Source organism: Colletotrichum higginsianum, chromosome 2 (assembly GCF_001672515.1).
Source record: "Colletotrichum higginsianum IMI 349063 chromosome 2, whole genome shotgun sequence".
NCBI classification, from domain to species: Eukaryota; Fungi; Ascomycota; class Sordariomycetes; order Glomerellales; family Glomerellaceae; genus Colletotrichum; species Colletotrichum higginsianum.
Genome location: NC_030955.1, coordinates 5,703,690 through 5,724,247, shown reverse-complemented (window position 1 = coordinate 5,724,247; position 20,558 = coordinate 5,703,690). Strand labels below are relative to the sequence as shown.

Below are 20,558 nucleotides of genomic sequence, written 5' to 3'. Positions count from 1 at the left end.
TGCGCAAAAGGCGTTGTTGGTTCATTGATCTCTGCGCCCCAGAAATAACCCGAAGTAGATAGTGCCGTTTCTCGGAAGCTTCATTTTTCATCCTCCCTATCTGACTATTTCTTCTCCCCCGACCCAGCCACGCACGTCGCCATGGTATTCAGACGAAGCATGGGACGAACTGTAGACAATATAAGACGGACGACGCTTCGGGCGAGAGGGTGTCCTTCGCAGTGAGCCGCGTCCTAGAACGTCACTTACCTGCAGTGCCTGGAGGTTGCCACCAGCGTGCGTCAGTAAGCCTAAACAAACAGAAAGTGGCAGGATTCTAATAGGCTTGCATATGCTTATTCACCCTCCCGAGCGACGCGGCAGAGAGAGTCCCGCTGAAAAAGGAGTGGCCGAAGCAAAGGTGTAAACGGGCCGAAAGACTCGGGGACCCCGCTCCTTGGCAACGGACGGCAAGCTCATGATTAGTGACATTGGTGCGTGCATGATGTGCTTATTAAATGAGGCGACGATGGGTGAGCCTTGATCGATAACAGGGTTAACTACAGACAGGCCTCAATCCGCCGGTTTTTTCTATTTAGTTGACAGAAGCATTCCTTTTTCTCTTTCCCATCAACGCTTTTCTTCTTCAATATTCCCTGTGTCTGTCTGATTCAGTTTCGTCTTTTTCTCCATTGCTTGAGAAAGTCAAGACGATGGCAAGATGGCAGCTACGGATGGGGAGAGCAAAAACTACCTACCCAAGTCGGGAATGAGGGGTAGAACTGGGCCAAGTGGATTGGCTGAACCAGGATGCGGGGGAGGATGAGGGGAGAGAAGATGGGGAAAAGGGTATGGGTGGATGAGTGGGTGAGTTTGACGGGGCCAAGAGGCGGAGATGCGTTGTTCATGGGGCCGAGCCGGTCGACATGGCGTCATGGAATTGCTGGCGACATGAGGGAACTGAGGGGGTCTAGTTTTCTTCTTGCCAGTGGTGAGAAACGAGAAGCAATTCCAGAGTTTTCATGCTTGAGATTGTTTTCTTATGTTTATTAAGATGGAGGACAGTCAGTCGAGTTAAGCATAGGTAAGATGAGACGACCTTTCATTGTGCAAAGGCAGGCAGGCACACAGGGGGGGACGACTCAGGCCATGCTTTTAGAGTTCATTTTGTCGAGCGTCTACCCCGGTGGCGCGTTGCATTACTGCTATAAAAGGGCGCACAGAGTTACTTACCAGATCATGACCAAGAGCGCGAAGACTTTGCCAAGCGAATCATATGCCGAGTTGGGAGGGGAAGTAATGAGGTTGTGGGTTATGAGGGGGGGGGGGGGGGGGGGGAGCGTTTATTCCGATCTGCGGCCTGCCCAAAAAAACATGAACGATGCCCAGCAAGATGAAGATCGTCCGCGTATAGACCGGCGGGCCATTCGGGACAACCACGGATGATGACCGGGGGGATACTCGCTCACTCAACCATGGTTCCTGCCTAGCTTGGTGAAAGCCTGCGTTATTACGCTTGACCTTTCTGTAGATCAGAGAGCAACAGAAGAAGCAGGAGATTGGCATCAACGAAGGAACGAGGTCAAGACGTTGCCAACGGGCGGCGGGAAGGCGGTACGCCACCACTTTCTTTTTTCTATTTTTTTTTCTAGAGTATCTTGCCAGTGTTTCCCCCCTCAGCCAAGACCGAGAATCGCGTCTAGACCAGGAACATTCGTTGTGTGTGTGGGTATGTGTGTGTCAGTAGCGATCGATACATGCAGCCCCCATGAATTCTCCGCGTACCCATCTCCATGTTTCCTTCCTCGGCGGTCACTACTGCCACTTTTGCCACTGCCACTGCCACTGCCTATGCCACTGCCGTTCTTTCCTCCTCCGTCGGATGCCGTCTGTGCCGCCGTCCATGACAATTTCCCCATGCTTTCTTCTCGCCGGCTCCTTCCCTGCCTTGCCTGTCTTTTGGGGCCCCGCTTCCCCACCCGTTCCGAGTTGGCGTTTGTTTCCCGGTACGTACCTCGACTCGTTCCTTCCTCCAACCCTCCTTTCGCTCGTCCCATGCTTGTCTTCCAGGTTGTCAACGACGGCTTCGATTCACGCAACCAACCAGCCAATTTACGGGACCAACGTTTCCCCCTCGGTCTTTCCACCGGCTTCATTGGTTCCAACGCCGCATAACCCACACAGAAACTCGCGTCCGGCCTGCAGAAACACTAGAGTTCCGTCCCAGTGCTTTGAATGGCTCTCTCTCTCTCTCCGTCCGCTCATCTCCGGCCTTTTCAGTGGCTCACCTAGCTTCAATCTGCCCGTCATCACGCGAGCTGATCGGCCCTTTTCGATCATGACGTACGGATCCCATTACTGCATCCTTGAGCCTAGTGACCCGGTGAAGCCAGTCACTGTTCTCACAGGCTCGCCCGAGATGGCCTACCAATCCTCTCCCCCGACCGGAAAGCAGCCACTTCAAGCGCAGTTCCGACCACTCGTGACTCGAGATGACCCTCCAGCTTCGTCTCATCTGACTCTCTTCCATCGTCTGTCTGTGTCTCTCCATCGCTTCTTCCCCCGCACTCAACCTTTCGTCCCCACGTACGGATAGATACAGCTCCTCCCAAGTCCGCTTACACTGGCTGGGTTTATGTGTACCAGTCGGATGCGGTGGGACGACTTCATCCCAGAACTTGTCCTGCGGAGCGGTGGGGAAATATCCGTACGGCATCCAGCGTACCTGCCCATGTCCACTATTTGCCAGCAGGGAAGCCTTGTTGCATCATCAGCTCAGGTCAAGCCCAGCCCGGATCATCACCGGCAGGCGTCGGAGGCCGGCCTTAAAGCTTGCCTTCGGCACGTTGGTCGGAGAGGGAGCTACCCTGACCTGGACGATCGTCCCTTCTGCCAACATTAAAGCAGCTGCGTCCGCCTTCGTCCGATTTCTTGCCCGAGCTTGCGTGCTTTCTTTACACGACTTCTCAGTGCCATTGAACGCCGTGCCACTGACTCGGATTGACCTGGAACTGCTTCCTGCTGTAGTTCTCTCGATATCCATATTCCCGTCATTCACTGCCCAACCAGGCAGCCGACAGGTCTCACAATGAGGACACAGGCTCTGGCCGTTGCCCTCTTGGCAGCAACTGATTACGCTGCCGCCGTAACTCCGGACGCAAGGTTGCACAAGGTACGTTGCTGTCGCGGCACAGATAGACCGCCTGTCTGTCTGTTGCCTTCGTGGACTCCATCAGTGCCACTCAGAAGTCTCACCCTTCTTGAACATCCGAGACATTGTCATTCCTTTTTGTCCCGTGTATCGGACGAACACACCGAACGGGCTTTTCTGCCATCCCAATATCAACCCTGCCTGTTTCGTCACTCATACCCTTCTCTCCCTTGTTGAATCGATCGGCAAATACAGGATTATCCCACCCAGTCATGCGTTTTTTTGAAGTCACAGCATCCGCCGTTGGGTTGTTGCAAACCTCACGACGCTCAGAAGACTTATCATGTTCACAGCGCGATCTCGCATACTCGCCGCCAGTTTACCCGTCACCATGGATGGACCCCAGTGCCGACGGCTGGGCTGAGGCTTATATCAAAGCGAAGGACTTCGTGTCCCAGCTGACTCTTCTCGAGAAGGTGAACTTGACAACCGGAGTTGGGTGAGTATCCCGCATCAACCACGTTATGACAAGTGCTGACAGAAGTTTAGCTGGCAAGGAGATGTGTGCGTCGGCAATGTTGGGTCTATTCCTCGACTGGGTCTTCGCGGCCTTTGCATGCAGGATGGCCCTGTGGGTGTCCGCTTCTCCGACTACAACTCCGTTTTCCCCTCGGGCCAGACCGCCGCGGCGACCTGGGACCGAAGTTTGATCTACCGCAGAGCCGAAGCCATCGGGTTCGAGCACCGTGCCAAGGGTGTCGACGTCGTTCTGGCCCCTGTTGCTGGGCCCATCGGCCGCGCGCCAACTGGAGGTCGTAACTGGGAGGGGTTCTCTGTCGACCCGTACCTTACAGGTATCGCCATGGCTGAGTCGGTCAAGGGTATCCAGAAGCACGCGATCGCATGCGCCAAGCATTTCATTGGCAACGAGCAGGAGCATTTCAGACAAGCGCCCGAGGCTATTGGCTACGGATATAACATTACCGAGTCCTTGTCATCCAACATCGACGACCGAACCATGCACGAGTTGTACATGTGGCCCTTTGCGGATGCCATCCGCGCCGGTGTCGGTTCTATCATGTGCTCCTACAACCAAGTCAACAACTCGTACGGCTGCCAGAACTCGAAGCTTCTCAACGGTCTCCTGAAGGAAGAGCTCGGCTTCCAGGGTTTCATCATGTCCGATTGGTCAGTCCTTCTTTCCTCTCTTCCTTCCTTCCCTCCGTCCTCACTTTCACTATTCTCGAGTTCGGCTTCAGTGGCTAACATGTTCACAGGCAAGCTCAGCATGTACGTGCAACTTTTACATCCAAAATCAATTTTGCAAATGCCGCTACATTAGTCACAGTTAGTTATCGGGTTACTGACATCTCAAATAGGCAGGAGCTGCTACCGCTGTTGCTGGCCTTGACATGGCTATGCCTGGTGATGTGCTCTTCAACACGGGAACCACGTTCTGGGGCACCAACCTCACCGTAGCCGTCCTCAACGGCACCGTCCCCGAGTATCGCCTCGACGACATGGCCCTGCGCATCATGGCTGCCTTCTTCAAGGTTGGCTTCGAGGTGAAGTCGTTGCCCGACATCAACTTCTCTTCATGGACCAAGGACACCATCGGACCTGTTCAGTACTACGCCAAGGAGAACGTCCAGGTCATCAACCAACATGTCGACGTCCGCAACGGCAGAGATCACGCCAATCTCATTCGTGAGATCGCTGCCAAGGCTACAGTCCTGTTAAAGAATGAGGGCGCCCTGCCACTCAAGAAGCCCAAGTTCCTGGCCGTCATCGGCGAGGATGCCGGCCCCAACCCTCGCGGCCCCAATGGATGTGCCGATCGTGGATGCAACGAGGGCTCCTTAGCAGCCGCCTTCGGCTCAGGCTCGAGCGATTTCTCTTATCTGGTTACTCCTGATCAAGGGCTTCAAGCGCGGGCGATCGCGGATGGCACTCGATACGAGAGCATCCTCAGCAACTACGAAACCGCGGCTACTACGGCCTTGGTCTCGCAGGCAGATGCCACGGCCATTGTGTTTGTCAACGCCAACAGCGGTGAAGGTTACATCAATGTCGGCGGTAACGAAGGTGACCGGCAGAACCTGACGCTCTGGAACGCGGGCGACGAGCTGGTTAAGAACGTTTCATCGATCAACAACAACACCATCGTCGTCATCCACTCGGTGGGCCCTGTCTTGCTGACTGACATGTACAACAACCCCAACATCACGGCGATTGTGTGGGCCGGACTTCCGGGCCAGGAGTCGGGTCACTCGATCACGGACGTGCTTTACGGAGACGTTAACCCCGGAGGCAAGTCCCCGTTCACGTGGGGCCCTACCCGCGAAAGCTACGGCGCCGACGTCTTGTACGAGCCCAACAACGGTGAGGGCGCTCCTCAGGACGACTTCACTGAGGGGGTCTTTATCGATTACCGCTATTTCGACCGGGCCACTTCCGGGTCCAGCATCAATGGAACCTACCGGAACTCCACTGGCGCGGCTCCCATCTATCCCTTCGGCTTTGGTCTTTCGTACACGACTTTTGAGTACTCCAACTTGGTAGTGACTCCCGGAAACGCGGGCGAATACTCACCGACGACGGGTGAGACGGCGGAGGCGCCGACATTTGGCAACTACAGCACCGACCCGGCGGAATACGTGTTCCCGAGCGACAAGTTCCGTTACATCTACAACTTCATCTACCCCTACCTGAACACATCGGACATTCGCGAGTCTGCCAACGACCCGACGTTCGGACAGGCGGCCGACGAGTTCCTGCCTCCCCGGGCGCTCGAGAGCAGCCCCCAGCCCAAGCACCCGGCATCAGGCGCCCCTGGTGGCAACCCTCAGCTTTGGGACGTCTTGTACACCGTGACGGCGACGGTCACCAACACGGGCGGTGTTGCCGGCGACGAGGTTGCGCAGCTGTACGTGTCGCTCGGCGGCCCGGAGGACCCTGTCAAGGTGCTGCGCGGCTTCGAACGACTCCCTATCGAGCCCGGTGCGTCGGCGACTTTCAGGGCGGAGATCACGAGACGCGATCTCAGCAACTGGGACACGGTGAGCCAGAACTGGGTCATCAGCAAGTACCCGAAGAAGGTGTGGGTGGGAAGCTCGTCTCGAGACTTGCCGCTGAGCGCGTCTCTTTAGGTGGTGGGAAAATGTGCAGGTGACGGCATCCTCAATAGTTTCTAATCCATCATGATTAACTTGGTGCCTGGTATCGTCTTGTTGTGATGGTGAGTCAATCAGGAACCAGTGTCGATGAGAGAACAGTTTCGGTCCTTAAAAGCACCTTTCTTTAACTGTCGCGCGGGTAAAAAACTAAAAAAAACTCGATGCGATGTGCGGTGATGAACGACAATCCTCATCAAAGCGACACAGGCAACGGAGTTCGAATCAAGGATGAAGAAGCGACTGACTCGAGCGGTGCCAAAGAGTGACGCAACAAGGGCCACAATTCGGATCGCAGAAATTCATCATTCCCACGCGCTGCACTGCAACATGACGTGCACGCGGCTGGCTGCAGAGCAAGTCAAGAGCGGCATCAATTTCTGATCGCAACTGGATATTAGAGAAGAGGATCTCATTCTCGGGTGAAGGAGGGACAAAACAAAGCATAGAATAAAATATAAAATGCCCTCTCTGTCGTCTTCTAGGAGTCATCGATGGGCGGGCCGAGAATGATTATATCAGACCGAAATGTGTTCATGCTCTCTCACCTTTGACACACCTTGTAGGATCTGCCTCGGGGGGTGACGACAGAGAAGAGAGGAGTCATGGTCCGTTCACTGGATCCCAGCCAATCATGTAGCATAGTGTAGTTACATAAGCATGCGTGACCCGCTCATCGACAGCGCAGAAAAAACCAGAGCGAGAAAAAAAAAGAGTCTGGAAGGACAAGAGTGGGGTGTCTGAATTGGTGGGCCCTCACTAGCGAGTCTGACTATCCTTGATTGAGGACTAGCGCGGTGATCCGAAGCCGCTCTCCGGCCTTGGGGTGATCAGTGGGCGGGCACAAGTGTGTTTCCACAGCGGAATGATTGCCTTGGTGCGCTTACTCATCCAGCGCAGCACCGGGGGGGGTGGGTGGTGGTGACTGGATCTTGAAGGGTGACGAGGTGAGGAAGTGAGTGTGAGTGTGAGGTCTATCCATCCATCTCATCCGGATGTATCGCATGGTTCCTGTAATTATTGTTTTTTGTTTATTTCCGTTCCCTTTTTTTCCCGGGGTGTTTTTGCAGCACGAGGGGGAAAAATCAAACCAAGGGTCCCGAGCTGCCGAAGACTGGGCAGACGCTGAAGAAACATCTCACTGTCACTGTCACTGTCACTGTCACTTTTTTTAGGGAGCAACTGATCGCGCCCCGCATCCCTCTCCTGTTTCAATCTGACCATTGCTCTCTCTCTCTCACTTTCTCTTTCTCTGTCTCTGTCTCTCTCACTCTTACTCAACTCACTCATACTCACTCATCAAGTCGCTACACCTCCTTCGTGTCTTTTCTCCCGTCTGCTCCGACCGTCCTGCGCCGAACTGCAGCGCCGTTTCTCTCCATCGCGTCGCCTTGTACTGCCATCTCGCCGTCGCTTCGGGATCTCGGCATTGAGGAGCTACCCCCCCTCCCCCCTCCTCTTCCCAACTACTACTCCTCCAACCATCATCTCCAATCCCAAACTACCCGGACCCCTCTTTCGCCAAAAACAGAGCCGCATCGGCACTGCACAGCGCACAGCAACGAACGTATCGAAGACGTATCGCGAAGCTAGAACACACCATCCACGATTTCGGTCTTGACGCCGGTCCAAGAGTGTCTCAACAGGCCAAGTACACCGTCCTCTCACCGCATCGTCCGCCCGCCCGTTGCTTCCATCAGCCCCCCGGTCATCGGGATCCCGAACAGTCGCCACGACAGCACCGAACGACGCCCGCATCTTGAATCACCGGCGCGCCCACCACTACCACCACCACCTCCGCCGCCGCCCGTTCAACGCTCGACCCGTTAGCTCCCTCTGCCGAACGCCGTCCGTCACCGGTCACCCGCCCGTGAATTGAAAGTTCCAACGGCGGACGGGCTCTGGGTTCCACCTTTTCCCTCACCCCTCCCCCTGCCCCCCCGTCTTAGGCCTTGGTGCCTGGTGGCCCCCCATCTGAATGAGAAGTTTCTCCAGGCCAGAGACTGTCGTCGTCCGTTAGGTAGTCGGTCACACAAACACCGACCTCATCCGTCCACTGCCGCCGCTCATCCACCACGCCCGAAGAGCAGCAGTTGCCAGTGTCATCCGCCAGACCTCAACCACCCTCCCGGGTCTGATGCAAGGACGTCGTCGTCGCCGCCGCCGCCGCCATCATGCCTGAGTCGCAGACGACCCCGGAGCAGGTCTCCATCGATGACCTAACCCCCGAGGAGGCCAACCGCATCATCCACTCTCATCGCAAGGTCCGATATGGTGAGTGATCTTCCCCCCTTCATGAGTGACTCTACCCAAGTTTGCCGATGTGACTGCTATCCATCCCTCCGTCTGCTGTCGCACCCTCATCTCCATCCCGTCCATTGACCGAGACGAGAGCGGCTCACCGTCGTCTCACGCGTGCCCTCGTCACCGTCCACGTCCCATGCTCTCACAAACCGCTCGCCTTATCTCACCTCAACTCATAAACCACTGACCAACCCCCAAAACAGGCACAGCATGCTGGCCGTGTCGCCAGCGTAAGGTGAAGTGCGACAACAAGCAGCCCTGCGAGAACTGCGTCAAGCGCGAACACCCGCAGCTCTGCTCCTACAAGCCGAACCGCACCGCCTCCCATGGCACCATCCACCACAAGCCCACCGGTTCCGTTACGACGACCACCGACGGCGCCAGCAGCGTCGCCGGTGCCGCCGCCGGCGTCGTGGGCAACGGTCCGTCGTCCGCGTCTGCTAACCACCGCAAGAGGCCTCACTCGCCCGAGGACCCCGTCGCCGACGCCGCCGCGGGCGCGCCGCCCTTGAAACAGGAACCCAGCAGCGCCACCTGGCCGCGTGCCGCCATCGGTAAGTCGCCCCTATCCGTTTCCCCGTCATCCACAAGCACGCACTGCGGCATAAGTCGGCCCCCTTGTCATCGTCATCGTCGTCGTCACTCCGAGCAGCAGCAGCATCATCATCATCCGGTCATACTGACAATCCCTTCCTCGGGTCCCAGTCGCCGCCGGCGTGGACGAGACGGAGGCCCCCGAGGCCGTCACGCGGTACCTCGGTCAGAACAGCATCCCCTCCCTCCTCCGCGAGCAATCGGCTGCGAACGAGCTCCAGGAGGGTATCGACATCCGCCAAGACATGCGCTCCATCCTCGGCCTCGACACTTCGGCGCCCTTCCCGCTCATGTCGTCCAAACACCTCGACAGCCTGACGAGGGAGATCTCCGCTGAGCTGCCCTCAGATCGGGAGGTCATGAAGTGAGTGGCCCTCCATTCATTCATTCAATCGTCCCCTCTTCCCCCTTTTTACTTCACTTTGCTCCCATACATATCGTGAGACTGACTCCCCCCACCCCAGGCTCTTCCGCACCTATAAGGAGACGCCGCAGCAGTTCTGGGGCTTCGTCGTCGACATCGACGACCTCGAGTCCAAGCTTATGGTCTACCTCGAGGACCGCGCCCGCAACGCCAGCAACGCGACGAGGACGCCCAAACCCGTCTCGGCCTCGTGGCTCGCCATCCTCTTCGCCCTGCTGGCCGTCGGTTCGCAGTACCACGACTCGCCGTATCACATCCGCACGCGGGATTCGCAAAAGTACATCCAGATATCCTTCCATTTCTTGAGGCTAGGCAACTTTTTGCTGAGGTTTGTTGCTCTGTTTCTTTTTTAAGTTGCTCTCTATTTGTCATCTCTCGTCTCTCATCCGCTCATCCGCTCATCACGCACATCACACTTCTTGCTGAACCCGGCAAAAAAACTTCCACTGACCGAAATCTCTTCAAAACAATAGACCCACTTTCGACTCCATCCAGGCTCTCCTGCTAACCAGCTTTGTCCTGCTCAACGACATGAAGGCCGAGGCCTCGTGGGCGCTTCTCGGCCTGACGTGTAGGCTGGCCCAGTCGCTCGGCCTGCACCGCCCGAACCCTTCGGACGGGAGAGACAGCGCCCGGAACGACGGGCAGTCCAAGGAGATGATCCGCCGCAAGCTGTGGTGGACGTGTGTGTGGCACGATACCCTCACATCGCTGTCTTTCGACCGGTGAGTCCTCTCCTCCACGGTTCCACTGTTAACCTGCCCACGCATGGACGGCCGTGACTGACGGGCGGCGTGACCAAAGACCCCCCATGACCAACATCCCCTGTTGTCCGATCCCGACGGTGCAACACACCATAGCCGGCGAGTACGGCTACCTCGACACCATGTACCACCTCTGCGAAATCATCTCGCGCCGCCTCAACCCGGACGTCGCGACATCCGTGAGCTACGAGCAGATGGTGGAGAACTGCGAGGCCGTCGAAAACCTGCGCAACATGGTGGCCCCCAACATCCGCATCAAGGAGCAGTGCAAGCGGGCCGTCGACCGCCTCCAGCACTACGCCGTGCGCCTGCACACCTCCTTCGTCATCTCCGTCTGCTGCCGGCCGGCGCTGCGGCGGGACTGCACCAAGCTCACGCCCGAGCAGAAGCGCCACCTGTCGGAAAAGTGCCAGCACAACCTCGCCGAGACGGTGCGCATGTTCCTCGCCATGCACCAGCTCTCCGTCATCCCGACGCGCAGCTGGGCCTTCACCTACCACGGCCTGTCGTCGGCGCTGCTCCTCGGCATCCTGGGCGAGACCAAGAACAGCCCCGAGGTCCGCCAGCTGCAGGGCGACCTCATCGCCGCGCTGTCGGCGACGGCCGCCAAGGAGGCCACGTCGCCGTCGGCGCACATCCCCAAGACGGACAAGGACATTGAGCTGTCGGGTCCGCTGTGGAGGGCGCTGACGGCGCTGCGCAACATCTACGAGCACGGCACCATCATGGGCACGTCGCAGCTGAAGGGCACCGACTCGAGCGGCACGGGGAGCGGCGCGAGGACGCCGCTGCCGCCGATGCTCATGGGCCCAATGGCCAACAACGTCAACGGCGGAGCCGACGGCGGCGGTGTCGGCAAGGGCTTCGGCCTCGACCCGCACCAGGATGCCGCCCTCGCCATGGCCGAGATGCAGAACGGAACCACGCTGGCGGCCGAGTACACGCCCAAGTATGGTCTCGTTCCCCCGTCACCCGATTCGCAGTCGCTAATAATGAGACCAAGTATGGGATACCCGCCCGTCAGCATGGACAACATTGCCAACCTGGACCCCTCGACGTACATGTCACCGATGGACCTCTACGAATCGATCTGGTGGGGTGAGTAACCGCAGGACAGACACACCCTCCCCGCGTGGGATACGATGGAAGAAGACGGAAATACTGACTGACCGGACCCTCTTTTGTAGAATCTCCCGACCCCTGGAACACCGGCGTCGATACCATGAACTTTGACTTTGTCGCCCAGCCCCCGCCAGGTCAGCCCCAGCAACAATACTATTTTTGACGGGAAACGTCCCAACCAAAGACGAAGAAAGAAAGAGATATATCAAGAAGCGGAGGGAAGAAAAAATCCCCCCAATCTTGAACCGTGGAATCTCCCATCTGGATAACCTGGAAACCCCAGGACTTTCGGAAGAATCGTTCACTTTTTGACGCAGCACTGACTCATCGGGAACATGGACCGGCGCTTTTTGTTTGATTTTCCAAGGGTGGATTCTAAGCCCTTTTGTTATTTCGAGGAAAATGGAAAGGAGCGGCGAAGGCGAAGGCGAGGGATGAAGGTCGTCGGGCCGGTTTATGCTTCTGCTGGTCGAAATGCCGTTTTGTTCATCTCATCGATTCCTCAGGCGCCCTTGCAACTTTGCCCTTTCCCCCCCTTTTGACAGCTCCCCCTTCCGGAGAGGATGCTGTCGAGGTTGTCATATATATGGTGTTTTTAATCATGTTTTCAACGCCGTCACGATTGAAAAGGTCGTTCGTCGTCCGCCGGGCTCTCCTTTCGGTCGTTCGGCCTCATGCGTTTGGTAGGACCGGAGGAGGAGCGGGTTGGTTCATTTTGCTGTAACCGTAGGACGAAGCCATTCTTGGCCCGCATCAGGGCGATGTACTTGCTGCTTACTTGCTGCCGTGATGATGACAACACATGTGCGTGGTCTCGCTTCTGGATGAGTGGTGGCGCTACACTACTGGAGTGGCCATTTGCAGCGTCTGTCTCAACCGGCACAGTGGCCAGATTTATAACCTTTGCATTACTCTCGGCTCCTCGCCGAGCGTTGCTCTCATGTGCGCCTCACCAAGTACAGGACGAAAATCCATTCGGCAACGTCGAGAAGAGTTGGTGCTGGTTGTCCTCACGACCGGCGGCGAAAAGTCGGAGATCAGCCAGCGCAAGCCGGGCGAAGGAAGACCGGAAGTGTGGCTCTAGTGTCAATTGCCTGTAGGGTCCGGGCGAAGACTGCTCCCTCCAAAGTCACAAATGCTCCGCCCCCAGGCTTAGACGCGGGCGTAGTCATCAATGGGGTTCCAACGTCGTGGCAAGGTGAGAGAAGCCAGGGTAGACCCTTCAAGGCTGAGCCCGAGTTTCGACAGCACCTGTGTCAGAGGATGGGTAGCCGACGCATTTCGAAACCCCAATGAGCGCCATTCCCAGAGGACTGTGCTAAGATCGATCGTTGTCCTTTGGCTGCCAGTGAGTGACGTGATGGTAGCGGGTCAACCAACCCCGATTCTGCAAGCATCGCGAAATAACTGGTATTGCATCTTTGCCAGGGCAGACTTGAATCGAACAGCAGCACGATGACATCGGGATAGTTACCAGTATATCTGGAAAGAGAGAGCCCGGTGATGTTGCGCCGAGATAGGATGATGATCCATCACCTTCTGAATGAACCGCATCTGCCGTGGCGATTCCTTCCGCGCAGCCAGGGAGCATTGTCGCTCGAACTGGCTCAAATGCCTGGCATGTAGAGAGTCACAGGGCACAGCGTCCATCTTGGACATGTACTGAAAAAACGCCACGATGCCTATCTTGGTTGGTCCTTCGTCCGAGCCCCAACTGGGACCTAACCCCGACAGTGAGCTTTCAACCACACAGGCGTTGGCGTTCAGCCATATTCCGAGCAGGCGGGTTCAATCTGGGGTCGACCAGTGCCTCGTGTTTATGTTTGAACCATGGCAGGGAGGGTGTGGGCTTTTGGGTCTTGTTTGACGCTGACAATCGAAATAGTCAAGTCGAGGAAGGGTGGCGCCAGTAGAAGAATCCAAATCGTGAGCCAAGTGACGACGAGAGCCACAACCAGGAGATGGACAGTAACAGTTTGGTATTTGCAGCCTGGTACGGATACGCACCAAGCTTTCCGTATCCACAATTCCAACTCGTCGGGTTTAGGAGCAGCAGCTGGCATTGGTGAAGAACCCGCGGAAGCGAGCGAGTGAGTCCCAAGGCCCGACTGGAGAAACGGGGACCGCCAACGGGCATCCGCGTATTGTACTGGTTCAATGGGGGTGAAGCATGGTTTCATTGCGTGGGTTCACGTCGAGCTGGAAAGCAGCAGTCGGCAACGCCAAGCCGGATGAATGCCGGTCAGAAACCATTGCGTCTGTCCATACAAAGGTTGTCTGGGCTCTCGCGGCCGTTCCTCACCCTCCGATGTCACTTGTTTGGAAATACCCGGATAAACTATCCGTATAAACTGTATGTATCGAAAATGGAACATGGTTGTTAGGTCCAGAACTTGAGACGAGGCGACAGTTGGCGGCCTCGTGTACCCGGTGTGAATCGCAAGCCAAGAGGTCGCATGCCGTGAACTGTGAGATGCAACTTACATCGTATGAGTTGAGAGGCAGACGCTGACGGATGGATGCTATGACAGGCTCTGCAGAAAGACAAACAACGGACTATCGGTGAGAGAGGGTCAGACGGGTAAGACTAGCTAGCACCCACTACTGCTCAAGGGTCGCAGCTGACTATGCCGATCCTTGGTCGGCGGTGGTGGACGACTCAGTCAAGGTTCCTTCAGCTGTGGTCGCCAACCCCAGCCCAGCGACCACCGAGGGACCCCTCAAAAGCTTGACAGCCCATGGCCTAATGCGTTGGCTTGTTATGATGGGTTCGATAGACTGGAAGTCCGAAGGCTGCCTTTTGCCTTTTGCCTCCCACCCTAGGCTCGTAGGGCGCCTTTGACTAGGCACACTACAGGTACTTAGGGAGTAAGGGCTGAGCGGTTGAAACTGCACAAGGACAAGCAGGGAAAGCAGGTAGGACGGCGCCAAAAGTTTGTTTCTCCTGGCGGCGATGGCCTCGAGCGTCAAGCGACGCCAAGACGACTAGCAAAGACAACTAGAAGATGGAATGGCAGCGCAGCGCGGGGCTTGACGGGCTCTCCTCGGCTGGCACTCGCCCCTCGTAGCTCGTAGCTCGCACCTCGCAGGGGACACACAGTGTTGGATTGCTTTTGGTTGAACTGGGAGGAGGCCGATGGCCTACGCTTGCCCCTACGAAGCTAGCGGTTGGCGGGATTCGGAGCAAATGCGTAGCGTCGTTTCGTTGAAGCAGGGCTTTGAAATTGGTCGGTGATATCATCTGTGCCCAAAGTGGCCAAGCGCTTTGGCAGTGGCATTGGCATTGGTATTGGCGGTGGACTGCAAAGCTTTCAAGCGAGTGGTGCCGTGGACGACCCTCAATCGATTCGTAGAGGGCAGGACTGGACTGGGCTGGACTGGACTGTTACCGTCGTGGGGGGGAGTCGCGAGGCGCTGTCTTGAGGCATTGCTCTGCGAATCAAGTTTCTTCAGCAGGAACTGGTGCTAAGAAAAGAATGACAGACCAGAACAGAGTTGGCCAAGATGTTGGGGCGGCGAAACCGGTGTTGGAAGAGGAAAACAAGACAAGGGAAAGGGGTCGAGATGGGAGGGAAGGCGCGCGATGGGATGGCTGGATGAGGTTTGATGGGACGGGACGGGATGGGATGGGATTGAATGGGATTGGACGGGATGGGATCGATGGACGGCCATGCGCATGGGATGTGGGATGTGGGAGGAGGCAGACAAGGAAGGAGACGAGGAGGACGCCAAGCCGCGTGTCTCTTACGGGGCATGTTGGGCCATCGACCAAGAGAGGGGGAGGAGGAACATGCCTCTTGCTTCATTCCTGGGTACGATGTACCTTAGTCATACAGAACATGGATAGGACAGATACCAAACGGCAAGACGATGAGCCAGGAACTCGAGCAACCAGAGAGTTAGTTTGTTTCCTGCCATGGCTGTCGATGGATTCAGAAGTCGCGATCGAGTGTGCCTTCGCAAAGTCAATTTTGTGTCTGTCAGACAGACGGGTTGCTCCCTTCCCTTCAAGATTTGCACCTACCTCCAATCCTTCTCCCCACATGATCACTTTCCTAAAACTGCCAAAACAGAGGGAAAAGGGTACGTACTCAGCACCTACTGTACCTGCCTCTCGTACCTCCCCCACAAGCTGCACGCGAGTCTGAGCCTCTGTGGGAAGGAAGCAGCAGCAGCAGTTTAGCAGCAGCAGCAGCAACACCTTCCTCGCGTTAGTCCAGGCAGGGGCCAAGACCAAGCAGAACCCCCGTGACCACAGTGACAAGAGCAATTGCGCTCTTCTGCGCCGGCGGCAGAGGTATTTCGTGTCCCACAGTCCGCCATCTCCCACGGTGGGCAGGGATATTGCGCAAAGGGACAAGAAACACCAAAAGTCTTGGCAAAGCACCCACCTTTACGCCCGCCGTCACTGCGACTCAGTGTCCATTGACTGCTCACTGGACAACCCAGCCTGATGATGGGCACTGGGCCCTTTTCCTCATGCAAAAAAAACAACACTGGGTGGGAAACTGGCCCATTCGTTAAAATGAACGGCGGAGCCCACTCTTGTCACCCTTTCGGGCACATCTCATTCCCCGTGGGTCGCTCCTGAGTCTAGAGAGTCGAGAGTCCAGTGTCGAATGGTGTCCATTGTCTAGGTAGTGTCCAGTGTCCAGTCCGCAGTCCACAATTCACATCTCCCGACGCCGTGTACTCTGTAGACTCGTCGTCTTTTGCTCTTGCTTACTGTTCTGTCCCTCCGTCTCCTTTTTCTCTTTCTCTTTCCTCTTGGCCTTCAACTCCGCCTTGTCTCCCTCTCTGTCTCTCTCTCCTTCTCTCCCCCTCCCTCTCTCCCTCCACTCCGTCCACTCGACTCGTCGTGTCGCATCGCCAAGGCCCCCTCGACTCAGCCTGTATCTATCGTCCTCTGCTCGAAGCCGTCCGCCAAGTGTAGTCTTCACCGCCCACTGTGCGCACCGTTGTGTTTCTTTTCTCCCGGGCATACCACGCGACAGTAGACGACTGAGTACCTCGACGAGCACCGACGACGCCCACCAAACCTCAACAACTCTGAACGCACCCCCCAGCGACGACGAAGCCCCCTTCTTCATCGACGACTTCCGGCCTTGACACGTTCCATCGAACCCGAGACCGATCAGAACCGAACTGGACCGACTGAATTGCGACTGAATTGGGCTTGGCCACACCTTGTACTGCGCTCGCTGTGCAGACCGTCTTGAGGAACCCTTGATACCTTTCACCCACTTCTCGCAAGCAAGCAAGCAAGCAAGTATCAGACAGACCACGACGCCGCGAGACGACCCCCATCCTACATCATGGCCGACGTCAAGCCTCCTAGCGGCAAGCTGCCATACGGCACCCCTGAGGGCGGATGGAAAGCGGTGCACACATGGAGAACCCCGGATTGGGTAGAGCCCATCGTAAGGAATCTCTCTCTACTACACCTATACAGACAGTCAGCCGGCTAGTCACCTACCCACCACCCGCAAGGCCGCGCGGCACGGATTCTGATCCCCGAGGCTAACACCACCGCCCCCTAGCTTATTGTTTCCATCATGTTGATCGGCCTGTACGTCAGCCGCCGCAAGAACTACTCGATCCTTCGCCGCGGCAATGCCACATACGAGCCTCTCTTTGAGGAGCGCGGAGACTCTCCCCGCATCTCGGACGACTCGTACGAACCCATCCGCACCGATGCCTACCCGCCCAAATACCGCACCATCTTTGGCTGCTTCCGCGTCAAGACACCCAACTCGAGCCGTTTTGCGAGGCACGTCCACTCGAGGATCCTGCAAAAGTTCCCCTTCCTCATCGAAATGTTCTACTGGGCCATCTCCTTCTTCTTCTACCGCATGACCGCCACCCTGGCCCAGAGCTTCTACGGCAGCCGGAAGGCCGTCTGGGACGTCGCCCAGGAACACGGCCTGTTCCTGCTCGAGACCGAGGCCAAGTTCTTTGGCGAGGGCACCAGGACTGGCCCTGAGCGCTGGGTTGAGTGGCGCGTCTCCCACTGGTTCCTCGAGGGCGCCCAGGTTGGCGACTTCCGTGGCATCTGGCTGACAGTTCTGAACCGCGGCTACTCCCTCATCCACATCCCAGGCACCGTCGGCTTCATCGCATACTACTATACCATGGCGCCCACCCACGCTCGTTTTTGTACCGTGCGCCGCACCATGACCCTGCTGAACATGTGTGCCTTCCTCATCTTCATTTTCTACCCCTGTGCGCCCCCGCGCCTGATGCCTTCCGAGTATGGCTTCGTCGACACGGTCAACCTTGAGAACGCCGAGAGCGTCTGGATGAGCGGGAAGTTCGTCAACAAGCTGGCCGCCATGCCGAGCATGCACTTTGGCTACGCCTTCGCCATCGGCTGCGTCTTCGTTGCCGACTCAGCCATCCTCAACCTTTTGTTTGGTCGCTTGCGCAACTACCTGCTCAAGAACGACTTGGACAAGTCGCTCGATATCGATGACGTCGAGCTCAAGGAGATCCAGGAGAACCGCAAGCGCTGGAAGAGCTGGTTCATGTTCGCGTTCGGCATCTTCTACCCGAGTTGGATTCTCTTGACCATTGTCGGGACGGCCAACCACTACCTCCTGGACGCCTTCGTCGCCACCTTTTGCGCGCTGATGGCGTACCTTTGCAACCGCGCCCTGCTAGTGTTCCTGCCCGCCGAGGATATGCTGCTCTGGGCCTGGAGGCTCGAGAAGCCCGTACCGACGACCGGCCGCATGAAGAACATTGCCGTGCGGTAGAAGATTGCTGTTGTATGGTAGATGTCGGAGCGACGAGGAACAATGTGTGTCAGACCATGTTGAAATAAAAGAGTTTCCCCCTCTCTAGCTTATGTGGTTCTTGTTTTCCAAAGCATGGTAGAGGCGTTGGGAAAGGATAACGATGGCCTCCCTAATCTCAGCACCAGAGGCCGAAATTTGTTTGCGACGTTAGCCCTCTTAATAAGAAATCTTTGCAGTTCGATGGACAAGCTTCCAATGCATGCTCCGCCTCGGCCGTGCCGTATTTTAAGCCTTTGGTGTCTCATTACAGGTTCGTATCCGGTGGATCTGGCCGTCCCTGGCCTAGCTAATCGTGTCTGTTTAGGGATGCCGGGGGGCATTCTTTGGGTCTGTTCGCTGTTATGGCGCGCGGAGGGTGTAACCATACATATGAAAACAACGCTACAGATTCGGCTGTTCGGCTTCATCTTGCCAAGCCGAGATACCCGTACCCGCCCATCCCTACTGTTAGTGTTTGCTGCGGGTGGATGCGCAATGCGGCGGCCATGGATGGCGTGGCCAGGGATGTATTGGGCGACTCGGCGTCCTGTCAGAAATCGCGGAAGCATTGGGTCGTCGATGATTCCCGCGGGCCCCGTTTGGCAGAGATGGGCCCTTCTCGTGGGTGTCTATTCTATGCAACCGAGACCATCGGCATTTTTTCTTGCCCCTTTAGTGTCAGTCAGTGATTAAATTAGTATTAATCGTCAGTAGTGTCTGAACTGACTTTTAATACCGATCTAGCTAGTCCCGAGCGCGCTGCCGGAGACTCCGGTCTGCGCCAGGCCCGGAGCCGGCTCCGGCTCCGGGCAAGATCAGAACGAGTGGCATGATCGACGCAACATTGGCTGGTATTGGTGCGATGCGTACATGGAAGAGCCTGTTGAACCGGACTGTCGACGGTGCCCATGCATGATCCGGAGACGCACATTATGGTTGCCGCCTGGTACTGGCTGCTCCGGCGCAAGCTGTGGTCGTACGGTAGGCCGACGCCGGGTTTGCAGACTTTTGAATGATTGCCGCCTCATGCTCCTCGATGTCGGGCCACGTCTTCTAGATAAGGGGTTCAAAAAGATGCTGATTGCGCTGGCGGTCGTGGACGGGCGCGTGGTTTCGATGGCCGGCCTATCGTGTCTTTGCCCAACACCACGTGTGGTCGCCACCCCTGGTGTTTTGCTGCGCTCGCATCAATCACGTGCACAACCAGTTCCACGTCCCCTGAATACCGCTCCAGAGAGAGAGAGAGAGAGAGAGAGAGACCACGGGGCATTGTTCACTACGCTTTGGAGCTCATTGTTCCCTGACTCCCGTCCATAGTTTCTCGTCCTAGAAAACTACGTCTTTGTCAGTGGTTGTTGCTTTGCCTCGCTGCATTCTCTGGCGGCGAACAACGGGCTGTCAAACTGCCTCATTGTTTCTTGGTCAATAAAGCTGTTTACCATGGGCCCCGGAGTCCGCAGTATATAGCGCCTTTGGGTCGGCTGGTATTCGAGCCCAGCGTCTTCTACAGCTCGCCACATCTCACAATCTCTCATCTCAGCATTACAGAACAGACATATAGACTTACAAACAGACTGCTAACAATGATTGACCACAACACCCCGACAACCACTGACGAGGATGTCCAGCCGCAGAACTACCTGCGCATCCCGGGCCTCGTCTTCGACGACGTGCCAGCCCTGATTCCGCAGGCGCACTCGGCGGCCCTCCGGTTCCTACAGCCCGCAGACTTCGACCTCGGCATGTCGTACGGCGAGTACTACGAACTGCTGGAGCCCTTTGACCGCGTCGCACACAGACTCGTCGATGTGTTCGACTACTGCGTCCAGGTCTTTCGTCGGGGTCCAGGCGTCCCCACGGCCTTCAGCACCGCTCCGTATTCTCCGCGGTCTGCCGGCGCCGCCGACTCGGCAGGGGAAAACCCACCCGCCGCAGGCTCAGCAGCGGCATTCTGGGGGGAGTTTTTCGACCGGGTTCTCGACCACCTCGGCCCCACGGCGGAGGCGGTCGGGCTGTGCTCGCTCGACGTCATGTGGATCGTCCACCTCTACACGCGGGCGTGGCAGGGCACGGGCAAGGCTCGCCGGGCGGCCGGGCGGGCGCACTGGCGGCGGGCAAACATCCGTCACCTGCACGACCTGCTGGAGGAGTGGTTCGGCATGCTGAGGGCGAGGGGGGTGGCTTGGACGGATGTGTTTGGCGAGCTGTTTGAGGCTCGACGGTGAGTTCCTCTCGCTCCCTTCTGCAATGTATTGGCCCGGTCGAGCTGGG

At 57.0% G+C, this 20,558-nt stretch overlaps 5 protein-coding genes across 5 annotated transcripts; all 5 read left to right on the top strand.

The window, feature by feature from the left end:
- Nucleotides 1–3,067: 3,067 nt before the first annotated feature.
- On the top strand, nt 3,068–6,279 carry CH63R_03457 (Beta-glucosidase; the record flags this gene model as incomplete). Its single annotated transcript, XM_018298432.1, has 4 exons — nt 3,068–3,151; nt 3,484–3,629; nt 3,680–4,424; nt 4,510–6,279. 4 exons carry the CDS (start codon nt 3,068–3,070, stop codon nt 6,277–6,279), a joined length of 2,745 nt encoding a protein of 914 aa, XP_018163248.1.
- A 2,198-nt stretch (nt 6,280–8,477) lies between these two features.
- Nucleotides 8,478–10,354, top strand: CH63R_03456 (Fungal specific transcription factor domain-containing protein; the record flags this gene model as incomplete). Its single annotated transcript, XM_018298431.1, has 5 exons — nt 8,478–8,577; nt 8,811–9,161; nt 9,313–9,565; nt 9,666–9,953; nt 10,099–10,354. The coding sequence occupies 5 exons, from the start codon at nt 8,478–8,480 to the stop codon at nt 10,352–10,354; spliced, it is 1,248 nt and encodes a 415-aa protein (XP_018163247.1).
- An 82-nt stretch (nt 10,355–10,436) lies between these two features.
- CH63R_03455 (Fungal specific transcription factor domain-containing protein) lies at nt 10,437–11,674 on the top strand (the record flags this gene model as incomplete). Its single annotated transcript, XM_018298430.1, has 2 exons — nt 10,437–11,487; nt 11,577–11,674. The coding sequence occupies 2 exons, from the start codon at nt 10,437–10,439 to the stop codon at nt 11,672–11,674; spliced, it is 1,149 nt and encodes a 382-aa protein (XP_018163246.1).
- Nucleotides 11,675–16,826: 5,152 nt separating this feature from the next.
- CH63R_03454 (Integral membrane protein) lies at nt 16,827–18,266 on the top strand (the record flags this gene model as incomplete). Its single annotated transcript, XM_018298429.1, has 2 exons — nt 16,827–16,931; nt 17,052–18,266. 2 exons carry the CDS (start codon nt 16,827–16,829, stop codon nt 18,264–18,266), a joined length of 1,320 nt encoding a protein of 439 aa, XP_018163245.1.
- A 1,604-nt stretch (nt 18,267–19,870) lies between these two features.
- Nucleotides 19,871–20,512, top strand: CH63R_03453 (uncharacterized protein; the record flags this gene model as incomplete). The annotated part of the gene is made up of 1 exon (XM_018298428.1): nt 19,871–20,512. The coding sequence occupies one exon, from the start codon at nt 19,871–19,873 to the stop codon at nt 20,510–20,512; it is 642 nt and encodes a 213-aa protein (XP_018163244.1).
- Nucleotides 20,513–20,558: the final 46 nt, after the last annotated feature.